We start from the raw sequence: 22,919 nt of genomic DNA, 5'->3' as shown, positions 1-22,919 counted from the left end.
TGTTCTTTGTATGTGGCTATTGAGCCGAAAGTGGAATGGTTGATAAGCTTGTTGTGCTTGTGTTCAAGTAATGTAAATGAAATGCTAATGTGTTATGATATATATATATATATATATATATATATATGCATGATAATGGAGAATTATATCCGGGCTAAGTCCTGAAGGCATTCGTGCTGGTGTTATATCCGGGCTAAGTCCTGAAGGCATTCGTGCTGGTGTTATATCTGGGCTAAGTCCCGAAGGCATTCGTGCTGGTGTTATATCCGGGTTAAGCCCCGAAGGCATTCGTCCTGGTGTTATATCCGGACTAAAGTCCCGTAGGCTTTGTGCTGGCATTATATACGGGCTTAAAGTCCCGCATGCTTTGTGGTGGTGATTGGATTTGGGTTTTAAACCTAGAAGACTTAATGCCGATAATTGGAGTAAGATTTTGATTTCGAATGTTCGTAGTAAACTACCATTAAATATGTTCAATACATTAAGTTGGTCAGGTATGTATTATATACTTTTATATGTTAGATTGATCGGAATTGAATCATGAATGCGAAATGAGAAGTATATGTGAAAAGCTCATATGTGTATGTGTGTATTCAGTTATGGTGAAAGGTTATATGAGATTGATTTGGTGATATACATGTTAAATAATATGAATGCAAAGAATGGGTAATAAATCGCTTGGGATAGCAACAGTAACGTGATTTCAGAAAATCACCATAAATTTTGGGAGTTGAGTTAGAGGCTGAATAAATTATGTCACGAAATCTTAATGAGTCTAGTTTCTTATAAAAGAAACCGTGTAAGCAAAAGAATTTCCAATAATGAGATATTTGAAGTGGCATGGAATAGAGTCAAAATGACTTTGAGGTCCCCTGTTTTGTTTTCAGAAAATCATTATAAATGGTACAAAAATAGTTATAAGATAAAATTTATATTCTTAGACTCCTTAATGAGTCTAATTTCAAATGAAATAAACGATAACATATTTTGAATTCTGTATAATGAGAAAATTGATTTGTAGTGAAGAGTGGTCAGAATAGTTAAACAGTGAAACAGGGGAAACTTCAATAAAAATCTGGTATTGATTGGTCAAACCAAAAATTGAAAATTTTATGGATGGAAGATATACGAGTCTATTTTCATGGAAAATTAACGGCACTTGATTTGGAGTTTCTTATCTCCAGTTATAAATAATTTAGTGACTGTTGCTCAGGAAGACAGCTTGTAGTGAATTTGTGATTTTGTTGCAAACATGGTTAAAACTTGTTAATGAGATGCTTTTCGAGTTCTTATGATCTTATTTGTGATTTCAATATTTGGTTTTAATTGAGTTCAGATTCAAGTGAGATGAATTTGCTAAATATGCATTATGTTCATGGATACTTGGCCAAAATGGCAATTATCTAGGAATGATTTCTTGAAAATTTGAAATAATCGATCTATAAGTAAATTAATTGTTTGCATTGCTTAAAACTTACTAAGCATTGAAGCTTACTCCATGTTCTCTTTTCCATTTCTTATAGGTTTATACTTTAGCTCGAGTTGGAAGGGCCGGAGATATCATCACACTATCGAGTCATTATGTGAGTTGAGAAGATTGTATATCATCATGGTTTAAGGCATGTATAGGATAGACTATAGGTAGAATGATATTTTGACTTTGTATACATTATAGCCATGCGAAGATGGCTTGCTCATTTTGTTTAGAGAAGCCTTATAATTGAACTAATGTGGTGAAATGTTTTAGTTATAACTTGACAGTAGTTAATTTGTTATTAGATATTTGGTTATGTTTTGATAGTGAGTCATTTTGGAAATTTATAAGAGCTCTTATGGAAAATTAATGAGACATGTTTGCATTATTGATAATTTATGTCTAGTAAGTATCTTTGACCTTATAGAAGTTTTGTTCAGTCAAGTAATACCTCATAACCTTATTCTGGCAATGGATACGGGTTAGGAGTGTTACATTTAGTGGTATCAAAGCTATGGTTTAGTCGGTTCTCGGACTAACATAGCAAGTGTAAGAGTCTAGCTATACATGCCGTAAGTAAAGTTTGATAGTATGAGGTCTCCCGGCTCTTATAAATTGTTTTTCTTAGGTAATGATGTGTTCCAACCGAGTTATTATTAATTGATCTGAAGTTGATATTGAACTGATTGTAATATATATGTGATATGATGGAATTAAAAAGGTATGAAAAGAATTTTATGATATGTGTGCATCAGTGTAAAGAGATGTATGAGATCGTATAAAGTAAATGGTAATGAAAGATCAAATTGGATAGAACGCAGGGAATGAGTACGATCGTTCAATAATGAATTGACGGAAAAGACCATGATTGGACCATGACAATACATGAGACAGATGAGCTAGTGTAAGACCTATTGGAAATAGGCATCAACATGGGCAGAGCAAAGTTAGTATAAGACCATAGTTGGACTATGGCATCAAGTAAGCGACGTACTCAAAACCGTAAGACGTTTTTCAATGGGATAAATATTGACAAATGATCAAGACTAAATGTGGAAATTTGATAAGAAATTATTTGGTAATTTGAGTAATAGAAATGAAAGTTTGAATCGTGATAAATTCACTTATGTTTTGTTAATACTCACATGAAATAAAGTTGCATGTGAAACTGATATATGTGAAAATGTGTTTGTAACAAGATGAAAAGTTGAAATGTTTGAATGAAGTGTTTGAATCAAGGATTTGGCAGAATATGAAACTCCCTTTCGAGGCTTAACGACCTCACCCCCTTACCAGTGATATGATTATAAGGTTTCAATGGAACGAAATAGAACGAGTTTGCAAAGAAAAATTAAAGAGTTAAATAGTGAGATAATGATAAAGTAAGCAAAGTTCGAACAATTTGGCAATGAATTAAATTGGAAGGACTTGTACAATGTCCCGAAGGTTCTTGATTGAATATTGTCATTAGTAAAAGAAAGTTGGTGCAGTAATTTAATTCAATCGATATGATGTCTAAGTATGTATCATTGGAAATTCTTCCGAGTGGTTTTCATTAGTGAATGAAATAGAATGGAATTCGAAATGACGAATGAATAGTAAGAGTGTCTGAATTGGATAATTACAGTCAAGTGAATTTCGATGATTTCTTTTAAATATTCTGTATATTTCTTATTCTCAGAGACACATGTGTGATTGTTGCTTTTTCTGATGAAAATGCTATAAAGTGAGAATGTTATCTGACTCCTATGTTTAATAAAAGTATTGCCATTTTGATTGGTTTATAATCGGTATCATCGTATTCCTCTGTTTGAGAATTCATTGTAGTATGATCGGAATGAATTCGGGGATAAATTCATATGAGGTTATTCTTCTGTTTCTATTGATTGGTATTCCATCTTATAAAAATGTTGAAGAATGTGTTATTTCTGTTATAGAGGAAATTTCAGGGTTATTAATTATAGTCTTCTTCTAGTAATTCTCTGAGGATTTATTTTGATCTTTATTTCTATGTTCTGGGAGATTCCATTCTAGGATTTCTGATACGACATTGTATTTTGGATTTCTGTATTCTGGTTTTCTTTTCATTTTTCTTATATGAATAATCAGATATGGCTCAGTTCTAAAGTGTATATATATATATATATATTTTTATTTTTATCTGAAACAATTATGTTTATAATGATTATATATTTGGATTTCTCTGATTCTTATGAAAGGAATGGCCATAAATAAGGGTCTGAATGATAGAGAATTCAGCTCAGACCTATGGATTAGTTTTCACTTATATATCAGTAAGTTAAAGATTGAGTGTTATGTTCTTTCGAGTTATGCAGTGATAATGAATTTTGATTAGTTATCTGAAGGGATCTAATAGAATGTATATTTGAAGAGTTACGACATGCACAAAGAAAAGTAGTCTTGAAAAGTTATTATTTGTTAGACAAGACTGATTCAGTTGTGTGGTTTAACTCGGATTATATGTATGATTGAATTTGTTAAAGATTCAGAGACAAATGTTAAAGTTATTATAAAAAGAACTGTTCAGCTGATAATTAGAGATGATTATGGTTGTGTCAGTGTTGCATATCTGACAGTTTCGAGTATTCGAGGGAAAAATTTGAATGTTTCTTGAACCAAGGAATAAAAGTATTGGACGTTAAGCAAGGTCTATTCTTCTAGTGAAATTGAGAAGTATAAAAGTATATTGAGATGTGATAGTTCAAAATGAGTTCAGAGTAACAGTTATTCTATTATGGATGTCTGGACATATGAAATTTCTGTTAATGTTATTATTGTTCTTATATGGAATAAGTATTCAGATGGGTTAAAGGATTTTTATATCAGCTCTGACTGTGAAATGTTTGTTTATCTGAGTTAAAATAAATAATAAAGATATATGGATCAGGTGTATAAGTGACTATGTATTGTAGCGTATTTCAGAACTATATTCAGATGACAAGTTGCTATCTGTCAGAGTTGAAATTTTGTGTATATGGAATAAAAGCAATAAGTGATGTTATAGAAGTGGTTATGAGACAGAATTGATATCCAAACCGAATAAAAAAATTTTATTTGTCTTCTAAAAAAGAAATGTCATTGGGTCATGATCGATCTTTTAACAAGGAAGAATCTTTGTCTTCAGTTTAATATGTACAAAATTTCGATCGACAAAGTTGTTGAGATATTTATAATATAGTCTGCCAATATGATCTGTCAGTGTGAATTAAAGTTTAGAGATTGTTGGTAAAAAGAGATACATCTGATGAATGGAAATTTGTGATTCCGAAATTTTTGAAAACGTTTTCAGAATGGAAACTATTTTTTTTTGTTGATAAGATTTTCGGGGACGAAAATTCCTAAGGGGGGGAGAGTTGTAATAGCCCTAATTTGACCCTAGTCGGGAAGTGGTTTCGGGACCACAAAACCGAGTCATGAAAATAATTAAATGTTAAATTTCATGTCTGTTATATGAGACAATGCATGTGTGAAAAGTTTCATGCTTTAATTTTGTCATTTGTATGTGAAATTTATTAAATAGGACTTATGTGAGACAATTGTGAAATGTGATAGGTTAATTTCAAAGTGGTCTATTAATGCATGTAATAAAGAGGATGGACTTGCAAGTCAAATATCCATTTTTTTTAGTAGTGGCCGGCCATGATAATGGTTTATATAAAATATATGTATTATTTATTAGTTAAGTGGCTTTATATTTTATAATATAGATGAATAAAATCGTAATAATAATAGAAATAGTGGTGAAGAAAACAAAGTCTCATCTTTGTTCTTCTTAACCGAACTTAAAGAAAGAAAAAGAGGAGCAAGACATTCGGCCATTTGAAACATAAGGAAGGTTAATAAATTATGTTAGATTTTTGAAATTGTAGCTTGTTTTAAGTTAATTATCATGTTTCTTATTTAGCCCATGCCAAAACTTTGAATTTTGAGTGATGAATTGAGCATTCGGTTATGGTAGATAAGGAAGGAATTTGATTATTGCCTTTAAGTTTTGATGAAGAATTCTTGATGAAAGAAGTTGATCTTGTTAAAAATATAAATTGCTAATACTCATATGTGTAATAGCCGAACATGGGTTTGCTTAATGTCTTGAACAAATGCCGTTTGGGGTGTTTTGAAATGAATAAATTAAATGTTTGATCATCTAAGTGTTCGGCATTGTACATGATTTTTTTAGAGTACGATTTTGAATAATATGAGTATTGGAATATGAGTAATGTTATGCATAGGTAAAATTTTTATGTTCGGCTTTGGTAGTATATATGTATAATTAATCCATTTATCTAATAATATATAAGATGTTAAATAATAAGATTTTGATGACTTGTGTTTAATGACATTCGGCCAAGGATCATATGTGCTTGCTAATTCGGTATAAGTGTATAGGTGCTAAATACCTTGTATTTGAGGTTTTGGAAGAATAAGTAGTAGTTAATTAAAGTGATGAAAGCTAAATTTTGAGATTGATTAAGTTTGGGCATTCGGCATTACCTATAATTTTGAATATGAAGGTTAAATTGAGTAGTTAGGCCTGAATGGGATATATATTAATCAAAAATGGGTTGCATGCATATGAGTATGTATGTATTTGTGTGTGTGCGACATTATTGATAAATAGCAAGTGGAAATGTGATAAATGTTTAATAAGTTGATTTTTGTATATATGGTTGAATTCATGTATAAGGTAGCATGGTAAGTTATGTGAATCTTTGTTTGTGTATGCGAATTAGCTATTGATATAATAAGCATGAAATCGAGTCATATATTTTATAAAACATAATATGCATTGAAATTATATGATTGTCAAATGTGACTATTATAGAATTAAAGTTGAGTAAGTAATTAAACAAATTCATTTGTTTAAATTTAAAGCTCAAGAGCAAGGAGGAACTAAATTAGATTGGGGAAAGGAGAAAGCAATCGAGTAGCCTATCCACAACTGTTCAAAATATCCGAGGTAAGTATTTGAGTAATGAAACTTAGCTTATGATTTGATAAAATCATGGTATATAAGCATAATAAATAAATTGTGACCTATTGGTTCTACTTGAATCACGTAGTGGGATAAATAATTTGTGCATATGACTTGTAGCCGAATGGTTATAGAAATCATGTTGGATAGCTAAACGAAATCATGTTCTTTGTATGTGGCTATTGAGCCGAAAGTGGAATGGTTGATAAGCATGTTGTGCTTGTGTTCAAGTAATGTAAATGAAATGCTAATGTGTTATGATATATATATATATGTGCATGATAATGGAGAATTATATCCGGGCTAAGTCCTGAAAGCATTCGTCTTTGGTGTTATATCCGGCTAAGTCCTCGAAGGCATTCAGATCTTGGTGTTATATCCGCTAAGTCCGAAGGCATTCGTGTTGGTGTTATATCCGGTTAAGCCCCAAGGCATTCGTCTTGGTGTTATATCCGGCTAAAGTCCCATGAGCTTTGTCTTTGGCATTATATATGGGCTTAAAGTCCGCATGCTTTGTGGTGGTGATTGGATTTGGATTTTAAACCTAGCAGACTTAATGCCGATGATTGGAGTAAGATTTTGATTTCGAATGTTCGTAGTAAACTACCATTGAATAAGTTCAATACATTAAGTTGGTCAGGTATGTATTATATACTTTTATATGTTAGATTGATCGGAATTGAATCATGAATGCGAAATGAAAAGTATATGTGAAAAGCTCATATGTGTATGTGTGTATTCGGTTATGGTGAAAGGTTATATGAGATTGATTTGGTGATATACATGTTAAATAATATGAATGCAAAGAATGGGTAATAAATCTTCTTGGGACAGCAACAGTAACGTGATTTCGGAAAATCACCATAAATTTTGGGAGTTGAGTTAGAGGCTGAATAAATTATGTCACGAAATCTTAATGAGTCTAGTTTCTTATAAAAGAAACCGTGTAAGCAAAAGAATTTCCAATAATGAGATATTTGAAGTGGCGTGGAATAGAGTCAAAATGACTTGAGGTCCCCTGCTACATTTTCGAAAATCATTATAAATGGTACAAAAATGGTTATAAGATAAAATTTATATTCTTAGACTCCTTAATGAGTCTAATTTCAAACGAAATAAATGATAACATATTTCGAATTCTGTATAGAAAATTGATTTGTAGTGAAGAGTGGTCAGAATAGTCAAACAGTGAAATAGGGGAAACTTCAATAAAAATCTGGTATTGGTTGGTCAAAAAAAAAATTGAAAATTTGATGGATGGAAGATATATGAGTCTATTTTCAGGGAAAATTAACGGCACTTGATTTGGAGTTTCTTATCTCCAGTTATAAATAATTTAGTGACTGTTGCTCAGGAAGACAGCTTGTAGTGAATTTGTGATTTTGTTGCAAACATGGTTAAAACTTGTTAATGAGATGCTTTTCGAGTTCTTATGATCTTATTTGTGATTTCAATATTTGGTTTTTATTGAGTTCAGATTCAAGTGAGGTGAATTTGCTAAATATGCATTATGTTCATGGATACTTGGCCAAAATGGCAATTATCTAGGAATGATTTCTTGAAAATTTGAAATAATCGATCTATAAGTAAATTAATTGTTTACATTGCTTAAAACTTACTAAGCATTGAAGCTTACTCCGTGTTCTCTTTTCTATTTCTTATAGGTTTATACTTTAGCTCGAGTTGGAAGGGCCGGAGATATCATCACACTATCGAGTCATTATGTGAGTTGAGAAGATTGTATATCATCATGGTTTAAGGCATGTATAGGATAGACTATAGGTAGAATGATATCTCGACTTTGTATACATTATAGCCATGCGAAGATGGCTTGCTCATTTTGTTTAGAGAAGCCTTATAATTGAACTAATGTGGTGAAATGTTTTAGTTATAACTTGACAGTAGTTAATTTGTTATTAGATATTCGATTATGTTTTGATAGTGAGTCATTTTGGAAATTTATAAGAGCTCTTATGGAAAATCAATTAGACATGTTTGCATTATTGATAATTTATGTTTGGTAAGTATCTTTGACCTTATAGAAGTTTTGTTCAGTCAAGTAATACCTCATAACCTTATTCCGGCAACGGATACGGGTTAGGAGTGTTATAAAAGCTCCCATGTGGATGCTCTTTTGCTACAGTAGTTCCTGAAAAAATAATTTTGAGAAGACGTTTCTGAACAAATAGTGTCAAAAATGCTTCAACCAAGATGCAATGTCAGCAAAATTTCTAAAAAAAGCTCTCACGTAGACGCTCTTTTTCTACAGTAGTTCATACTTGGCCTTAGGCTATAAACAAGACAAATATCATTCTTAGGTTGCATAAGTTTCAGCAAAAAAAATTAGAGAAGCTAAGCAGAATAGAAATTGAAGATGAGTGAACGTATTAGTGTTGTTATTTACTATAATGGTAAAGTCCGTGACACCGAGAACGACGTTTTTTTTTTATTAGAGAACACAACTTGAATGGCTTTTAACCAGAGTATAGATTTTATAGAATTTCGTAAAAAAATTAGGCGCAAAATTTTCGAAATGATGCCAAGTAGGGTTTCTTCTACTAAGTATCGATTTTGTGCTTTGATTGATCCCGTGACATATGACTCATTGGATATCAAATGTGTTTGTAGCTTTGAGGCGATGGTGCAGACTCATCTCACTAGTGGATCACTTTATCTTGAGTTATATGTTCAATTTTCATCACCAAATAAAATATTTGCGACTTCAACATCAATTGTTGTTCAAGAGGAATATACGACCCCTAGCCGACACTCCGTTAGTGAGAGGCATAACACAAAAGCGCCCGTGTTTGGTGGCAGTATGGAAAACAGAACTCCTGCATGATACTCGGTTAGTGGATAAGACATGCATATCGGTGGGCCGATGTTCGATACTGGAAATACATATTGGGAAAAACATCAAATTTTAGTGGTTGGCAATCCACATATGATTGGGGACGTTACGAAACATCCACAAGAAGGGATGATGTGCTCCCTAAGACGTCCACCAGCAAAGGGACCTCGTACATTGCAAATGATGGTGGGTTGGATGATGAGTCCGATATGGATCCATCTCGAGAGCCCTGCCCCTATGGTGCAGAAGTGGCATTATTTTTTAAGTTAGAGCCTATTCTATCTGAACCTGAAGACGTTGAAAGGGGTTCAGATGAAAAAGAAGAAGATCTACGATTCAGGGCGTACTCGCCTCCAGCCCACATGCATAATGTCGATATATCGTTAGATCTACCACACAGATCTACCACACAGAATGCGTGACCGTACAAGTTCGACATTGGATTCAGGTGATTTGGAAGTTGGTAAGGAGTTTTCCAGCAAGGATAGTTTTCGTGGTGCTTTGAAACAACATAGCATCAATTACGGGGTTAATTACAACATGGTTAAATCCAAATCTGAGAAGTTCGAGGCCAAGTATACAGTGCAAGATGGTACACGTTCATGGAAAATAATGGCTTCTTTAAGGAAAAAGACATGCTTATTGGAGATAAAAAAGTACAAAGGTCCACATACCTGTGTTGCCAGTACAGTATCTGTAACATCCCGAAATAGGGCCTAAACGGAACAGTGGTTGCGAAACCACAAATTCGAGGTAGAATGTAACGGCCTAATTTTCAATGGTGTCAAAAATGGTGATTTGAGATCACTAAATCGGACAAATAAGATTGAACAAGATAGTAACTTAATATTTATGAGTCAAGTAAGAATTAAAAAGAATTTGTGAAATGGTGAAATTAGTGAATTAAAATAATTTATTAGGTCGACGGGTCAAAAACGAGGTATCGAGACCTCGAATTTGAAAATCGAGCTATAAATATTTTTATAAATATTTATGAAGTGTCATTGAGTTAGTATTAAAGTTTAGTTAGAAAATTTTGATGTTTGGATAGCTAATTAATTAAAAAGGACTAAATCGAAAATAGCTCAAAATTTGTTAAATTGTGAGTAAATAGCTTAAGTATTTAAAAGATGGATTTAAAGAGCAATTAGACCCAAAGGTTAATGGCTGGACGGTTTGGGTATGAAATAAGCAAGAAAACAATGTGAACAAGGGACAAAATTGGAATTAGCATAAAAGTTAATAGTTAAAAACTGATGTGATTGAAAATCTAGACATTTCTTCATCTTTCTCAGCCGAAACGCCGTAGCAGGTCTCCTATGCTGGTTTTTCATATTTTTGCACCATGTAAGTTCAATTTTTACTATTTCTTAGTAATTTTATGTTTTGTGACTTTTACAATTAGGTCCAATCATCTAATTCATTAGTTTTTGATTTGGTGGGTGAAATTGGAAGTTACCCTGGCTGAGTAAGGGTAGTTTATGATGAATTATTATGAAATTGAAGTTCTAATTTCATATTAAGGTTGTTTTATTAAGTCATTTTGATAGAAAATGGTATTTAGGACCTAATTGTGAGCAAAATTGTGAATTAGATGTTGCTGTTGAAATTCAGAATATCAAAGGCTGTGAAATAGTTTATATTTATAAAATAAAAGTGTTAATTTAGAAAAAATTAGTTCAATTGATGGGTGAATTGAGCAAGGACTAAATTGTAAAAACTGTAAATTTTGGGGTAAAAGTGCAATTTCGAATTTTGAACAGCATAAATTGTGAAGTGAAATAGAAATCAAATAAATGCTAATGAGTAGAAATATTTTATATTATAGATCAAGAATCCAAAGAAGAACGAGGAAAAGAAAAGTAAAGGACTAAATTGTAAGGTTTAGTCACATTTTGTATCAAGGTAAGTTTACAGTAAATAAATGCAATATTCTTTTATTTTACATTATTATTGTCAATTTCAGCATTTATATATTATGTTATGAAAATATTTAAAGTCAAATTTAAGGTGAAGTGACAGAGGAAAAGTGTTAGAAAGCCGGTTGAACCCTAGGAATGTTAGGATATTAGGGTTGACAGATGAACGAAATGAGCCATGTAAGTCCATATTAGAAATATGGCTTTGGAGACAGGATTGAGCCATGTAAGTCCATATTATATATGGCATTGGAGACAGGAATAATTCATGTAAGTCCATGTCAAAGACATGGCATTGGCAGGATATTGATAGACAGGAACGACCCTAGTATCCTTAGTATTCCGAGTGGTTCAACGGGTCAGGATACGAGTTAAATTATAGTGAATTAACAGCAAAGGAAAAGTAGATTATACTTATGAAAAGGAAAGGTCGTAAGAAAGAAGGTAAGGGAATAAAGAAGAAGATAGAAATTGAGAAGTAAAGAAATTTATGATGTTAGATGATATTATGCATAATTATCCATTATGTTGAATGTTGTGATTTATTTGCTTGTAAGCTTACTAAGCCTAGTGCTTAATCTCTTTATTTTCTTCTTCTTATAGTACTTATCTAGTCACTCGGGATCGAAGGAAATGTCGGAGGCCGATCACACTATCAAGGAAATAACTCGGTATAACTAGACGTTTTGTTTTGGGTATGGCATGTATAGAAACTTAGCTACTTTTGGTATAATATGAATAATGAATGATGTGTAAATACTTGCTAGTGATTAGCTAAGAAAATAGCTGATGATATACATGTTTATTAATATGTATGATTGAATGATGATTATCACATGAAAATTATGAAAATGTGAAAGTAACCTAAAAACAGATTCAAGTAACAGAAATGATGTAACTTTGAAAAATCACTAAAATTGTAGAAACATAGTTTGAAGATGAATAATATATGAAATTAAAGCTTATTATGTATATTTTCTTATGGAATAAGCAAAACAGGTAAAAGTATTATATTTTTGATATATCTGAGTTTTAGTGAAACAGGGTCAGAGCGATTTCTGGATCCCCTGTTTCAACTTTGGAAATTCACCATAAATTGTACAAAACTAATTAGAAGGTATAATTTATATGGTTAGAATTCTTGTTGAATCTAGTTTTGAGAGAAACAAACGACTTAGTCATATGAATTTTGTACAGGAAGAAAAATGGTTTGTAGTAAGAAGAGGTCAGTGCAGTCGAGTTTTGAAACAGGGGAAACTTTAACTAATAAACTGTACTAATTGGCTAAGTCAAAAATTCTAGAAAAAAATTAGTAGATATATATATGAGTCTAGTTTTATGAAAAATTTACAGATCTTAATTTCGAGTTTTGAAACTCAAGAAATGAATTTTTAAGTAACCATGACGCAGAAAAACAGTTTATTCCAAAAATTAAAATAAGTGATTTAGAGTTGTTTAAAAGGTAAGATAAGTTTAGTAACACCTCAAGCTTGACTCCGGTGATGGTTTCGGGCGTGGGGGCGTTACAGTATCACTGGGTGTTTAGGGTTTTGAATAATAATGCTATTACTTAATGTTGCATTATTTAACGTACTTCATTGATAGGTGTTTCACAAGATCATCCCAAGATGGATTCAGGCATGATGCCAGCTTAATACTACCGATTTTGAAGGCGGATCCTAGGACTTTTGTGTCATACATAATTGCCAGTATTCGTAGCCAAATGAGGTACATGCCATCTTACCGCAAGGCTTGGATAACTAAGCAAAAGGCGTTGGAAAAGATGCATAGTGGGTGGGACGCTTCATATAATGAGGTTTGGCAGTGGTGTCAGGTGCTGGAGAGGTACGTCCCAGGTTGCATAACAGACCTTGAAACGGTCCCTGCGTACTACAACAATCGATTGCTCTGTGGATGCCAAATGTTTAAGCGTCTATTGTGAAGCTTTAAGCAATGTTGGGACGTATTTGTGTACTGCAAACCATTGGTACAAATTGACGATACATTTATGTATGGTAGATATACCCATCAGCTATTGCTAGCTGTGGCACAAGTTGGTGGTGGAAGAATCTTTCCAGTTGCATTTGCAATAACATCGGGGGAGTCAGCTGATGATTGGGATTTCATTCTTTCTAGGTTAAGGAGGTATGTATGCCCCCAATCTGATATCTGCGTTATATTGGATCGGGAAACTAGAATACTAAATGCAATTGAGTGACATGGAAGCCCACACACCATCGGTATTGTCTAAGGCACGTTGCGTCCAACTACTAAGGGCAATATCAGTCTACGATTGAATGAAAGCAAGTGACTAACACGGGTATTTAATCTTTATTAATATACTTTCGGTTGTAATATTCAATTTATTCTGAATGGAATATTGGTATGTAATTTTCGCTATCAACTTATATTGGCAGGGTACGAGACCAATAAGAACCGTTTTCATAAAATGTTGGGGATTTTGCATTCAATTAACGATTAAGGTGTAGACTACCTCTGTAACATACCCTTAGAACAGTGGACATAAACATACGACGGTGACCTACGATATGGTTATATGACCACAAACCTGGATGAATGCATAAATTCTATTCTAAAAGGAACACGCAATTTACCGATAATCTTGATTGTGCGAGAGACATATTTTCGTATGGCGGCACTATTTTCAAAGCGAGTAGCGAGTTATAAAGGCCAAATGCAGGGATGCCATGTATGGTTATGGAAGGTATTGCAAAAAATTAACAAGACGAAGGTGCAGGCTAATACGATGCACATTGTATGTCACGATCGTGACAACTTATGGTTTCATGTGACTGAGTTTGACAGACCCACCCAATGTATTACCGGCGGGCAATATCGTATACACCTGATAAATAGGACCTGCAACTGTGGGACATTTGACGCACTTCGTTATCCATGTGCTCATGCAATTGCAACTTGTCAAAATCTCCATTTGGATCCCATAAGATATGTCAACGAAGTGTATAAAGTAGAAAACATGTACAATGTGTGGAGACACGTATTCCCACATATCCCAGATGAACGTAAGTGGTCGTCTATATCGCTTGGTCTGTTCAAGTTGCTACCAGATAGAGAATTACATCGCAAACCAAAAGGTCGACCTTGCTCGAGTAGAATACGTAATGTTATGGATATCTAGGAAAAAACAAACCAACAGAAGTTGTGTGGATGATGTAGGAACCCAGGTCATACAATTCGATCATGTCCAAATAGAAATAGTTGATAATTGCTGTAATGAAACGATGTTACATTATTTCTATTCCGCCTTATTCAAAAGAACTTATATTTTATTAAAATTATAAAATTAATTTACTATTAAAATATAAAAAATAACTATTTTTTATTAAATGAAACAATATAGAAACAACTTCTACAAATATATTTTAAAAAAATAAATGTATATGCCGATTGGAATCAATGCTACATGAAGGTGGATGATGATTACGAGCTGGATTCCTCCTTGGTTGCTCAGGCAAGGGTTGTGGTTGCTCTGGTTGTGGATGTTGGGAGGATAATCCACCTTGGTAGAATAAAGAATATGGAGGTGTTTGCATCACTCACGGCGGAGGTGTTTGAATCCTATAAGGTGATGGGGAATAATAATGAGATGAGCTCACTGATGTGCCTCATGCGTTCCCTCCAGCGATGATGGCCTATATATCATCGGTTGAGTCGAAGTCATTGGGAAAGGAGATGTACCGGGCTATGCATTCTAACCTAGCATAGGACTGAGAAAAGGAAACATATAAAGGTTAGGATACATATAAGGGCTAGGATACGCACCTGACATAATCTGAAGGGGCTGTGATATGGGTGTTGTTGGTTGAGGCATTGGGCTCGGTGATTGTGTGGGCGTTGTTGATGGGCCCGTCCCATCATCCCTTCTCATTGGATTTAAAGGGCCCCGTTGTTCCCTTTCTACACGAATTTGCTGACGCCTCTACTCTTCCGACAGTAAATATGGCTTGTCATGAATCCTAAATCATGGCATGTAATCCGGGGTGCACACTAACTTTGGGACAATGATCGGTTGCGATCAAGTATATGATCGTACCGATTTTCCTAAATTTTGATATATTCCGACCAAAATAATGATCAATTTGTATTCATTAACTGTAAGTTGATTTTGTGCTGCTCATCGAGCACTTCAGGTTCCTTAGGAATCAGTTGTCTGAATTTAAATTGTCGCAACACTCTATTCGTCTAGTGCATCTCGACAATAGAATAGTTTACCAATGAGACCTTAACATGTCAAATGTTTGAATTTTGAAATAATTCTTTCAAAATTACTACCCGTATTGCCGGATCCTCATATGGTGTCCATTGAAACTATATGAACGGGATAAAAATATTAATTATATACATAATACTAAATACTAAATATGAAACGACTATTTTATGTATATATATTTTATTTAATACTTACTTGCGCTTCTGACCGTTGGTCTAATAGAAACCATATATCTTCAAGAGCGGTAGGTATTCCAACATAATTGGTTCCACCTAATTAAATAAATTTTCAGCATACAATTTTATTTTAAATCTATAAAATAATTGTAAAATCAAATAAAAATTTTACCTTGTTATAAGTAGGAATATATATAGGTGGTTCATTCGATGACGTAAAAATGAAAAGCGAAACCGAGCCCATGATTATAGTAGTGATATGCAACCTCTAATTTTGGCTTTATTCGGTGGCGTCGCCCCGCACATCTTCCTGTACAATGTTTCCAACATGGTATACCCCCAACTAAGTTCATTAGCTGCTTTAAAATCAACGAGTTTCAGCAGCCACATTAGAAGTACGAGGTTTCGTGACAAATCTGGCATCAGATAACCTTTAATCATTTTAAGGATGTATGCCCGAGCATATCGTATTCTTTCTAATTTAGTCAGATCATTCCCCGGCTCCGAAAATGTGTCTCGTAACCAGCCCATCTCGATCAGACCTCAGTAAATATTATCCGGAATCACACTCAAAATATCGTAGCATATTGCTCCCCAATCAACAGGTTGAACGGACCCGGTGATTGCGAACCCATCCACTGGCAATCCTAATTGTAACTAGACGTCTTCCAAAGTGGTAGTACACTCTCCGCATGGAAGATGGAATGTGTGCGTCTCCAGTCTCCACCTCTCTATTAACGCGCTTATGAGTTTCGGATCCAACTTGCACCCTTGGCCTATAATGGCCGCGTGCCAAAAACCTACTTTCCTCAAGTTATTTTCTATCAACGGTGATGGCGAACCAGATATGTTACGAATATAACATTGTAACACCGATCTCTGATTGTTATAAAAATTATAAAATACAAATTAATTAAAATTACATAAATGAAAAAATATTAAATAATATTCAAAATTAAAATTAATTAAAATTACATAAATGAAAAATATTAAAAATATTCAAAGTTTAAAATAAATCGTTACCATTTTCATTTGTTCGATGAAGATATATTTATGATCGAGACAATTAATTTCCCGCCATTGCTAACATGATCAGATATTTTAAAATTATAAAAAATATAATACTAATTTAGAAAAAAATTAAAGTAAATAACTAATTATAAAGAGCTTTTCTAAGTTTAATGAGAAATTTGAGAACTTTAGGAGAAATTGTAAAGATATTTTGCTAAATTGTTAAGAATTTATGTGTGAAATAATAGGAATAGGGGGTTTATACTTTTTTTTTTTTACCGTTGGAACCCCCCCAACGGTAAAAAAAAATGCCAGCTGAAATTTTAAAAAGCCAGAAAATTGCTCTCCCATGGAAGCGTTTTGCTGACGTGGCGAAAAGCGCTCCCCTAAGGGAGCAATTTTCTGGCTTTTTCCCCTAAAACGCGGTCACATAGGCGCGTTTTGTAAAAATCGGCCATTTCCGGTAAATAATGGTGTAATCAACCCATTTTCGTAAATATGAATGGAAAAGGGCCTTTTTAGGTAATTTAGTTAAAGAAAAGAAATAAAATAAAAAACAGTAAGGACAACATGAAAAGAAAGAAAGAAAGAAAGAAAAGAATAATACAAAGGAAAGTTAAGTGAATTTTAGTGGGAATATGAACCAAGTAGCCAATTAAAGTGGCCTTTCGTGCCGATTTTGATAGCAAAGAAGAGATTTCATCTTTCTCGTTGACTTTTACGATTCAGATATCTTAATAGTCGATTCTAAATCTTCTAAAATAATGACCAAAACTTTGAAACACTCTTTCTATAATAGTATTTTTAAATATTACCGGTGCCGCCTAACACGACGGTGACACCTAAAAAATATATATATTTTAAAATTTTTAATGGGTGTCGCCTGACATACAAACGCCACCCATTAAAAAATATTTTTTTAATCTTTCTTTTTCCACCATGAATACTCGTATTGTTCACAAGTATTACGAAAAATACATACAGGTGCGCTTGACATAGTGACAACACCAAAAAAATTCTTTTTTTTTAAAAAAAAAGTTTATCGTTGGCTCAACATTGGGGGGCAGTGCCACCGGTGTGTTAGACGACACCGACAAACATTGAATTTTAAGTCATTTTCGTATATAATTTTTTACTGGAGTCATTTTCGTAATTAATTAATTAAATTGGGTTATTTTGTAAAAAAACTGATTAACATAAACTGAGGCCATGTCATCTTAGCTTTACGCAATTATGTTGACTTTTTTTAAAAAATAGCCCAAAATAATTAATTATTAAGAAAATGAACTAAGGAAAAAATTAAATACGAAAATGACCTAAAGTTCACAGTGTCCATCGGTGCCGCCTAACACACTAGTGGCACCGCCCCTCAATGATGACCCAATCATAAACTTTTTTAAAAAATATATATTATTTTTGGGTGTCATCCTGAATGTATTTTTCAAAATACTCATGAGAAATATGAGTATTCACGGTAAAAAAAATATTTTTTAATAGGTGCTATTGATTTGTCAAGTGACGCGAGTTAATTTTTAAATTTTTTTTCCTATTTCTAAATGTACATAAAAAATACGAAAAAATAATAATATTTTATGGGTGTCACTTGACACACCAACCACGTTACTTTAATTTTAAATACCTCAGTATTTTTGGTGGCTATTACAACTTTATTATTAAGGTGGTTGTTACAACGTTATTCAAAGGTTGATAGTGCCTTAATTACATCTAAAAATATATTTTAAATTTATTTATTTTAGACCTCTGTACATCAATAAAATTCAACTAACATTTTTATTTATTTTTCTGACAATTATTTTTAGACCTTTCATCAACTTTTTTTTTATAACAATCACTTTTTTTCTTTTAAATTAAGCCTTTCATAGTCACGCTAGTAAAAGTCTATTCTTTTTTCCGGTGGGTTTTGAGAAATGGAGAAAGGGATGTTGTTGGATAAGATAAAGAAGAAAAAGGGAGGAACTTTATTATGGGATTTTAGTAATGGCGATGATATTTCTTCATTTTTTGTTCTCATGCTTCTTCACTCAACGATGAATGTACCAATTTTTTTAATGTTCTTGAAAATTTTAGTCTATAATGTTACTCATAAGCTTGATACAATGTGTTTGAGAATTGAAATCATTAAGGAGATAAGCTACTGTGTTGTTTTCCACCATTTGATTTCCATGATCATCTTACTGAATACTTCCTCATTTGCATCAACTTTGCTGCTGCATTGGATCCAGGTCTTTGTTTTAGAGAATGGATGACAAAAAAGTTATTTTTTAAAATATTTACCAATACTGCTTGATATATCGATGACACAAAATTTGTTTTTAAAAATTTCTCGATACCACTTAACACATTGACAACACCTAAATTTTTTTTTTTTAAAGTGTATGATTGAGTCATCATTAGGAGGCGATGCTATCGATGTGCCAGGCAACACCGGTGATCACAGTAGAGAGCAAATCATTTACATATATAATTTTTTACCTTTTAAAGTCATTTTTGTAATTAATGAATTAAACTAATTATGTTGGTTAAAAATAGTTGACTTAGTCAAAGTTGACAGCAAATAAGAGCTATTTCTTGATACCCAAGATTGTTTGTTTGAGTGAGAAACGGAGAAAGAAAGTAGGCTAAAGGTCACAATTTCTTGTGGAAAACGAAATCCAACTCTAATTACGAAAGGGGTGAGGCATGTTTAGATTGGGCTTAAGACCACCATTTTAGTAATTGAGGAATAATTTATAAGAAAGTAAAGCAACGCCACATGAAGTTGGTCAACAAATTGGGCTTTCATGATATTTTATTATAAACATAAGTTCCTTTTCTATACACATGTTGTCTCCCTCTGTCTTTGCTTCCTTAATCAACGGAATTTGCACCTAATACCAACGTGATTTATTTATTTTACTTTATTTTTTTACCAAATTAATATTTACATACTACATTCTATTAGTTTTCCTAATCAACTAAGAATGTTATTAAATTTATCATAAAACTATAAACAATTCAAATTAAAAGGGCATAAAGATAAATTTAGCCTCTAACATTTACTCATTTTGTCATTTTGACACTTGACTTTTAAATATTCGTCAAATTACTTACTTTTTGACAAAAAAATTGATTGAACTGTTAAAATTTTAATAGTATTAAAGTGGTCACTAGCATGGTAGCCCACGTAGAATTTCAAAAAATTTCAAAAAAAGTTCATAAAAACTTTTAGAAAATTTATCCATGTTAGCAGTGAAGTAGACGTAAAAGGTCACATGAGCTACCATGTCAATTCCATTTAAAATTTAACATTTTAGTCAGTTTTTTCGTAAAAAAGTAAGCAATTTCACTAAAATTTAAAGGTTGAGAGCCAAAATGACTCAAAAAAGAGAATTGGAGCCAAAATGACTCAAAAAAGAGAATTGGAGCCAAAATGACAAAATAAGGAAACATTAGAGGCTAAATTTATCTTTATGTTAAAAAAAAAACTTTGGAATACTTCAGGGGCCAAGCACAAATTCAATCTATTTTTCGACATGAATTATAAGTTCAAATTAAAATTTTAAAAACTTAAAAGGGTTTAAATAAAATTTTATGAAATTTATTGGATTAGAGCCCTTACTAGCACTCCTGCCCATAATTGTAATGTTTAAAAATTAAACGTTTAAGTCATTATTTTCATTAACAAAAAAATAGTTTTGGCTCTATTATAAAAAATTAATGATCAAAGTTGACCATTTATATAAATCGAAAGTCAAATTTAACAAAAATATAAGGATGAAATTGATTAAAGAAGATAAATATTAAGTGCTAAATTTAGCAATATAGCTATTTAAGATAGTGGGTAACTTGTTAGCAAATGGGCACCAAAATGAAAGTCAGGGGTTGGGCGGGCCCTGGTTGAAATGGAAATTGTGGAATAAGGGACCTTCACACTACTTTTCTCCATTTCTATCTTTTACGCTTCACTTTTTTATATTTTCTACAAACATGTCTTGTTTTTCCTGACCTCATCATGTTTGAACTTGGAAGTCAATAATCTTCCAGAATGCCTAATATTCAACCTCCACATTTCTAGGCTTTTATGTTTCACGCCTATTCAACCTCATCATGTTCACTTTTATGTTTGAACTTGCGTGGTTGAATTTTCCACTATTGAGTAGTCAAGGAGGGGAAGGAAGCGTGCAAATCCAACTATCTAATTAAATTGACGCAGAAGAACAATCCTCCAATTTATAAATAAATATATTTAAATTATAGTTAGGACAATCTTGAGAATTGAAGTTGGTCGCCAGCCAAGCCATGTTTATGCAAATCCTCCTCTTTGTAGCTCTTTATTCCATAACTGTCCACTTATACCACAAGTTCCAAAACCATCCTCCCACCCATTTTCCCTCTTTACCATTAATTGGCCACTTCTATTTACTTCTCAAGAAGCCTCTCCATCGTTCCCTCGCCAAGATCTCTGCCAAGCATGGCCGTGTCCTTCTCCTCCATTTTGGGTCACGCCCCGTTGTGGTTATCTCATCGGCATTGGCTGCTGAGGAATGCTTTACCAAAAACGACATCATCTTTGCCAACCGCCCTTTACTTTTATACGGAAAGCATCTAGGTTATAATTACACTAGCCTTATCTGGGATTCCTACGGTGATAACTGGCGAAACTTGAGGCGTATATCGTCGATTCAACTTCTTTCGGGGCACTGTCTCCAATTGCTTTACGCCACACGCCTCGATGAAGTCCGTTTGCTCTTACGGAAGCTGTTCAAGGATCATGATCGAACGGTGGACTTGAAATCCAAACTTTTCGAGCTGATGCTGAACTTGATGATGCGGATGATATCCGGGAAAAGATATTACGGTGACGATGTGGCTGTCGTCGAGGAAGGCACCCGGTTTCGTGAAATAATGAGGGAATCCTTTCTTTTGGCCGGCGCAACGAACATGGGTGATTTCCTGCCGATGATGAAGTGGTTCGAGAAAACTGAGAAAAGGATGATCAACTTGTTCAAAAGAAGAGAGGCATTTACACAAGAATTGATTGATGAATGTCGACATAATATGAAAATTGGTAAGAAAAGTAGTTTATCCACAGACGAAAAAAAGAACATGATTGAAGTCATGTTGTCTTTGCAAGAACAAGAGCCTGAAAATTACAAGGATGAAACTATTAGAAGTCTCATGATGGTAAGCTTTTGCTTTTCTTGCTTTCTTGTTCTTAATGTCTACTCTCATTAAATAGTATCCTAACTCGGTTATTGAAAATGTTAAACAGGTTTTACTTTTGGCTGGAACTGATACGTCATCAGGGACAATAGAGTGGGCAATGTCTTTCCTTTTGAACCATCCCCAAGTCTTGAACAAAGCCCGAATTGAAATTGATACAGTGGTCGGACAAAATCGGTTGATCGAAGAATCAGATTTGCCCAATCTTCCTTATCTTCATTGTATAATTAACGAGACTTTTCGAATCAAGCCCACCGGTCCATTGTTAGTACCTCACGAGTCATCAAAAGAATGTTTAGTGGGAGGGTACCGTATACCGCGTGGAACCATGTTGTTGGTGAATGCATGGGCTATACAAAACGATCCCAACAATTGGGAGGAGCCTAATGTGTTCAAGCCAGAGAGATTCGAGGGTTTAGATCCGTCGAACTTCGCGTTCAGGTTAATGCCATTCGGGAACGGGAGGCGGCGGTGTCCCGGAGAAGGGTTAGCCATGCGGATGGTTGGATTAACTTTGGGGTCACTGATTCAATGCTTTGAGTGGGAGAGAAAAGGTGAAGAGATGGTGGATATGAGCGAAGGGCCAGGGCTTACCATGCCCAAGGCTCAACCTTTACAGGCTAAGTGTCGACCACGCCAACCATTTGTTCCCTTGCTTTCCCAAATATAAACCCTTTGTTTCGAGTATTAACTAGTACTAAGATGAAGAGCTTCCTGTTTGGATACATATGCTTGTTTAAGCCGTACATATTAGTTTTTATTTTTAAATATAATTATTTAATATTTAATAATTGTATACATCTTTTACTAGCATTATCTCTTTCTTCTTTCATTGGTTTTTTGAGCATGACCAGTAGGTGCCTAAGATCAAGTACACTGCTAACACGGTTAGACGACCAACCAATTACTACCCTAACATGGGTATCCCTTACATTTTTTATGGTAAATAAACATCTTGCACTAAAATAGTTTTAGACAACATCAGTAAGTTAATTTTGAAAAATCACCATAAATTTTAAA

The 22,919-nt window shown here is 33.4% G+C and overlaps 1 protein-coding gene across 1 annotated transcript; it reads left to right on the top strand.

The window, feature by feature from the left end:
- The first annotated feature begins 20,890 nt into the window (after nucleotides 1-20,890).
- LOC108450544 (cytochrome P450 81Q32-like) lies at nucleotides 20,891-22,690 on the top strand. The gene is made up of 2 exons (XM_017748221.2): nucleotides 20,891-21,860; nucleotides 21,949-22,690. Exons 1-2 carry the CDS (start codon nucleotides 20,976-20,978, stop codon nucleotides 22,567-22,569), a joined length of 1,506 nt encoding a protein of 501 aa, XP_017603710.1. The 5' UTR covers nucleotides 20,891-20,975; the 3' UTR covers nucleotides 22,570-22,690.
- Nucleotides 22,691-22,919: the final 229 nt, after the last annotated feature.

The sequence above is a fragment of the Gossypium arboreum genome, chromosome 5 (genome assembly GCF_025698485.1).
Source record: "Gossypium arboreum isolate Shixiya-1 chromosome 5, ASM2569848v2, whole genome shotgun sequence".
NCBI lineage: Eukaryota > Viridiplantae > Streptophyta > Magnoliopsida > Malvales > Malvaceae > Gossypium > Gossypium arboreum.
Note: the sequence above shows the minus strand (reverse complement) of the source record. Positions and strands in the feature narration are given on the sequence as shown.

Coding starts and splice junctions, on each gene's coding strand:
- LOC108450544 (XM_017748221.2), top strand. CDS start 20,976: ATGTTTATGCAAATCCTCCTCTTTGTAGCTCTTTATTCCATAACTGTC. Junction 21,861..21,948: donor CTATTAGAAGTCTCATGATG/GTAAGCTTTTGC, acceptor AATGTTAAACAG/GTTTTACTTTTGGCTGGAAC.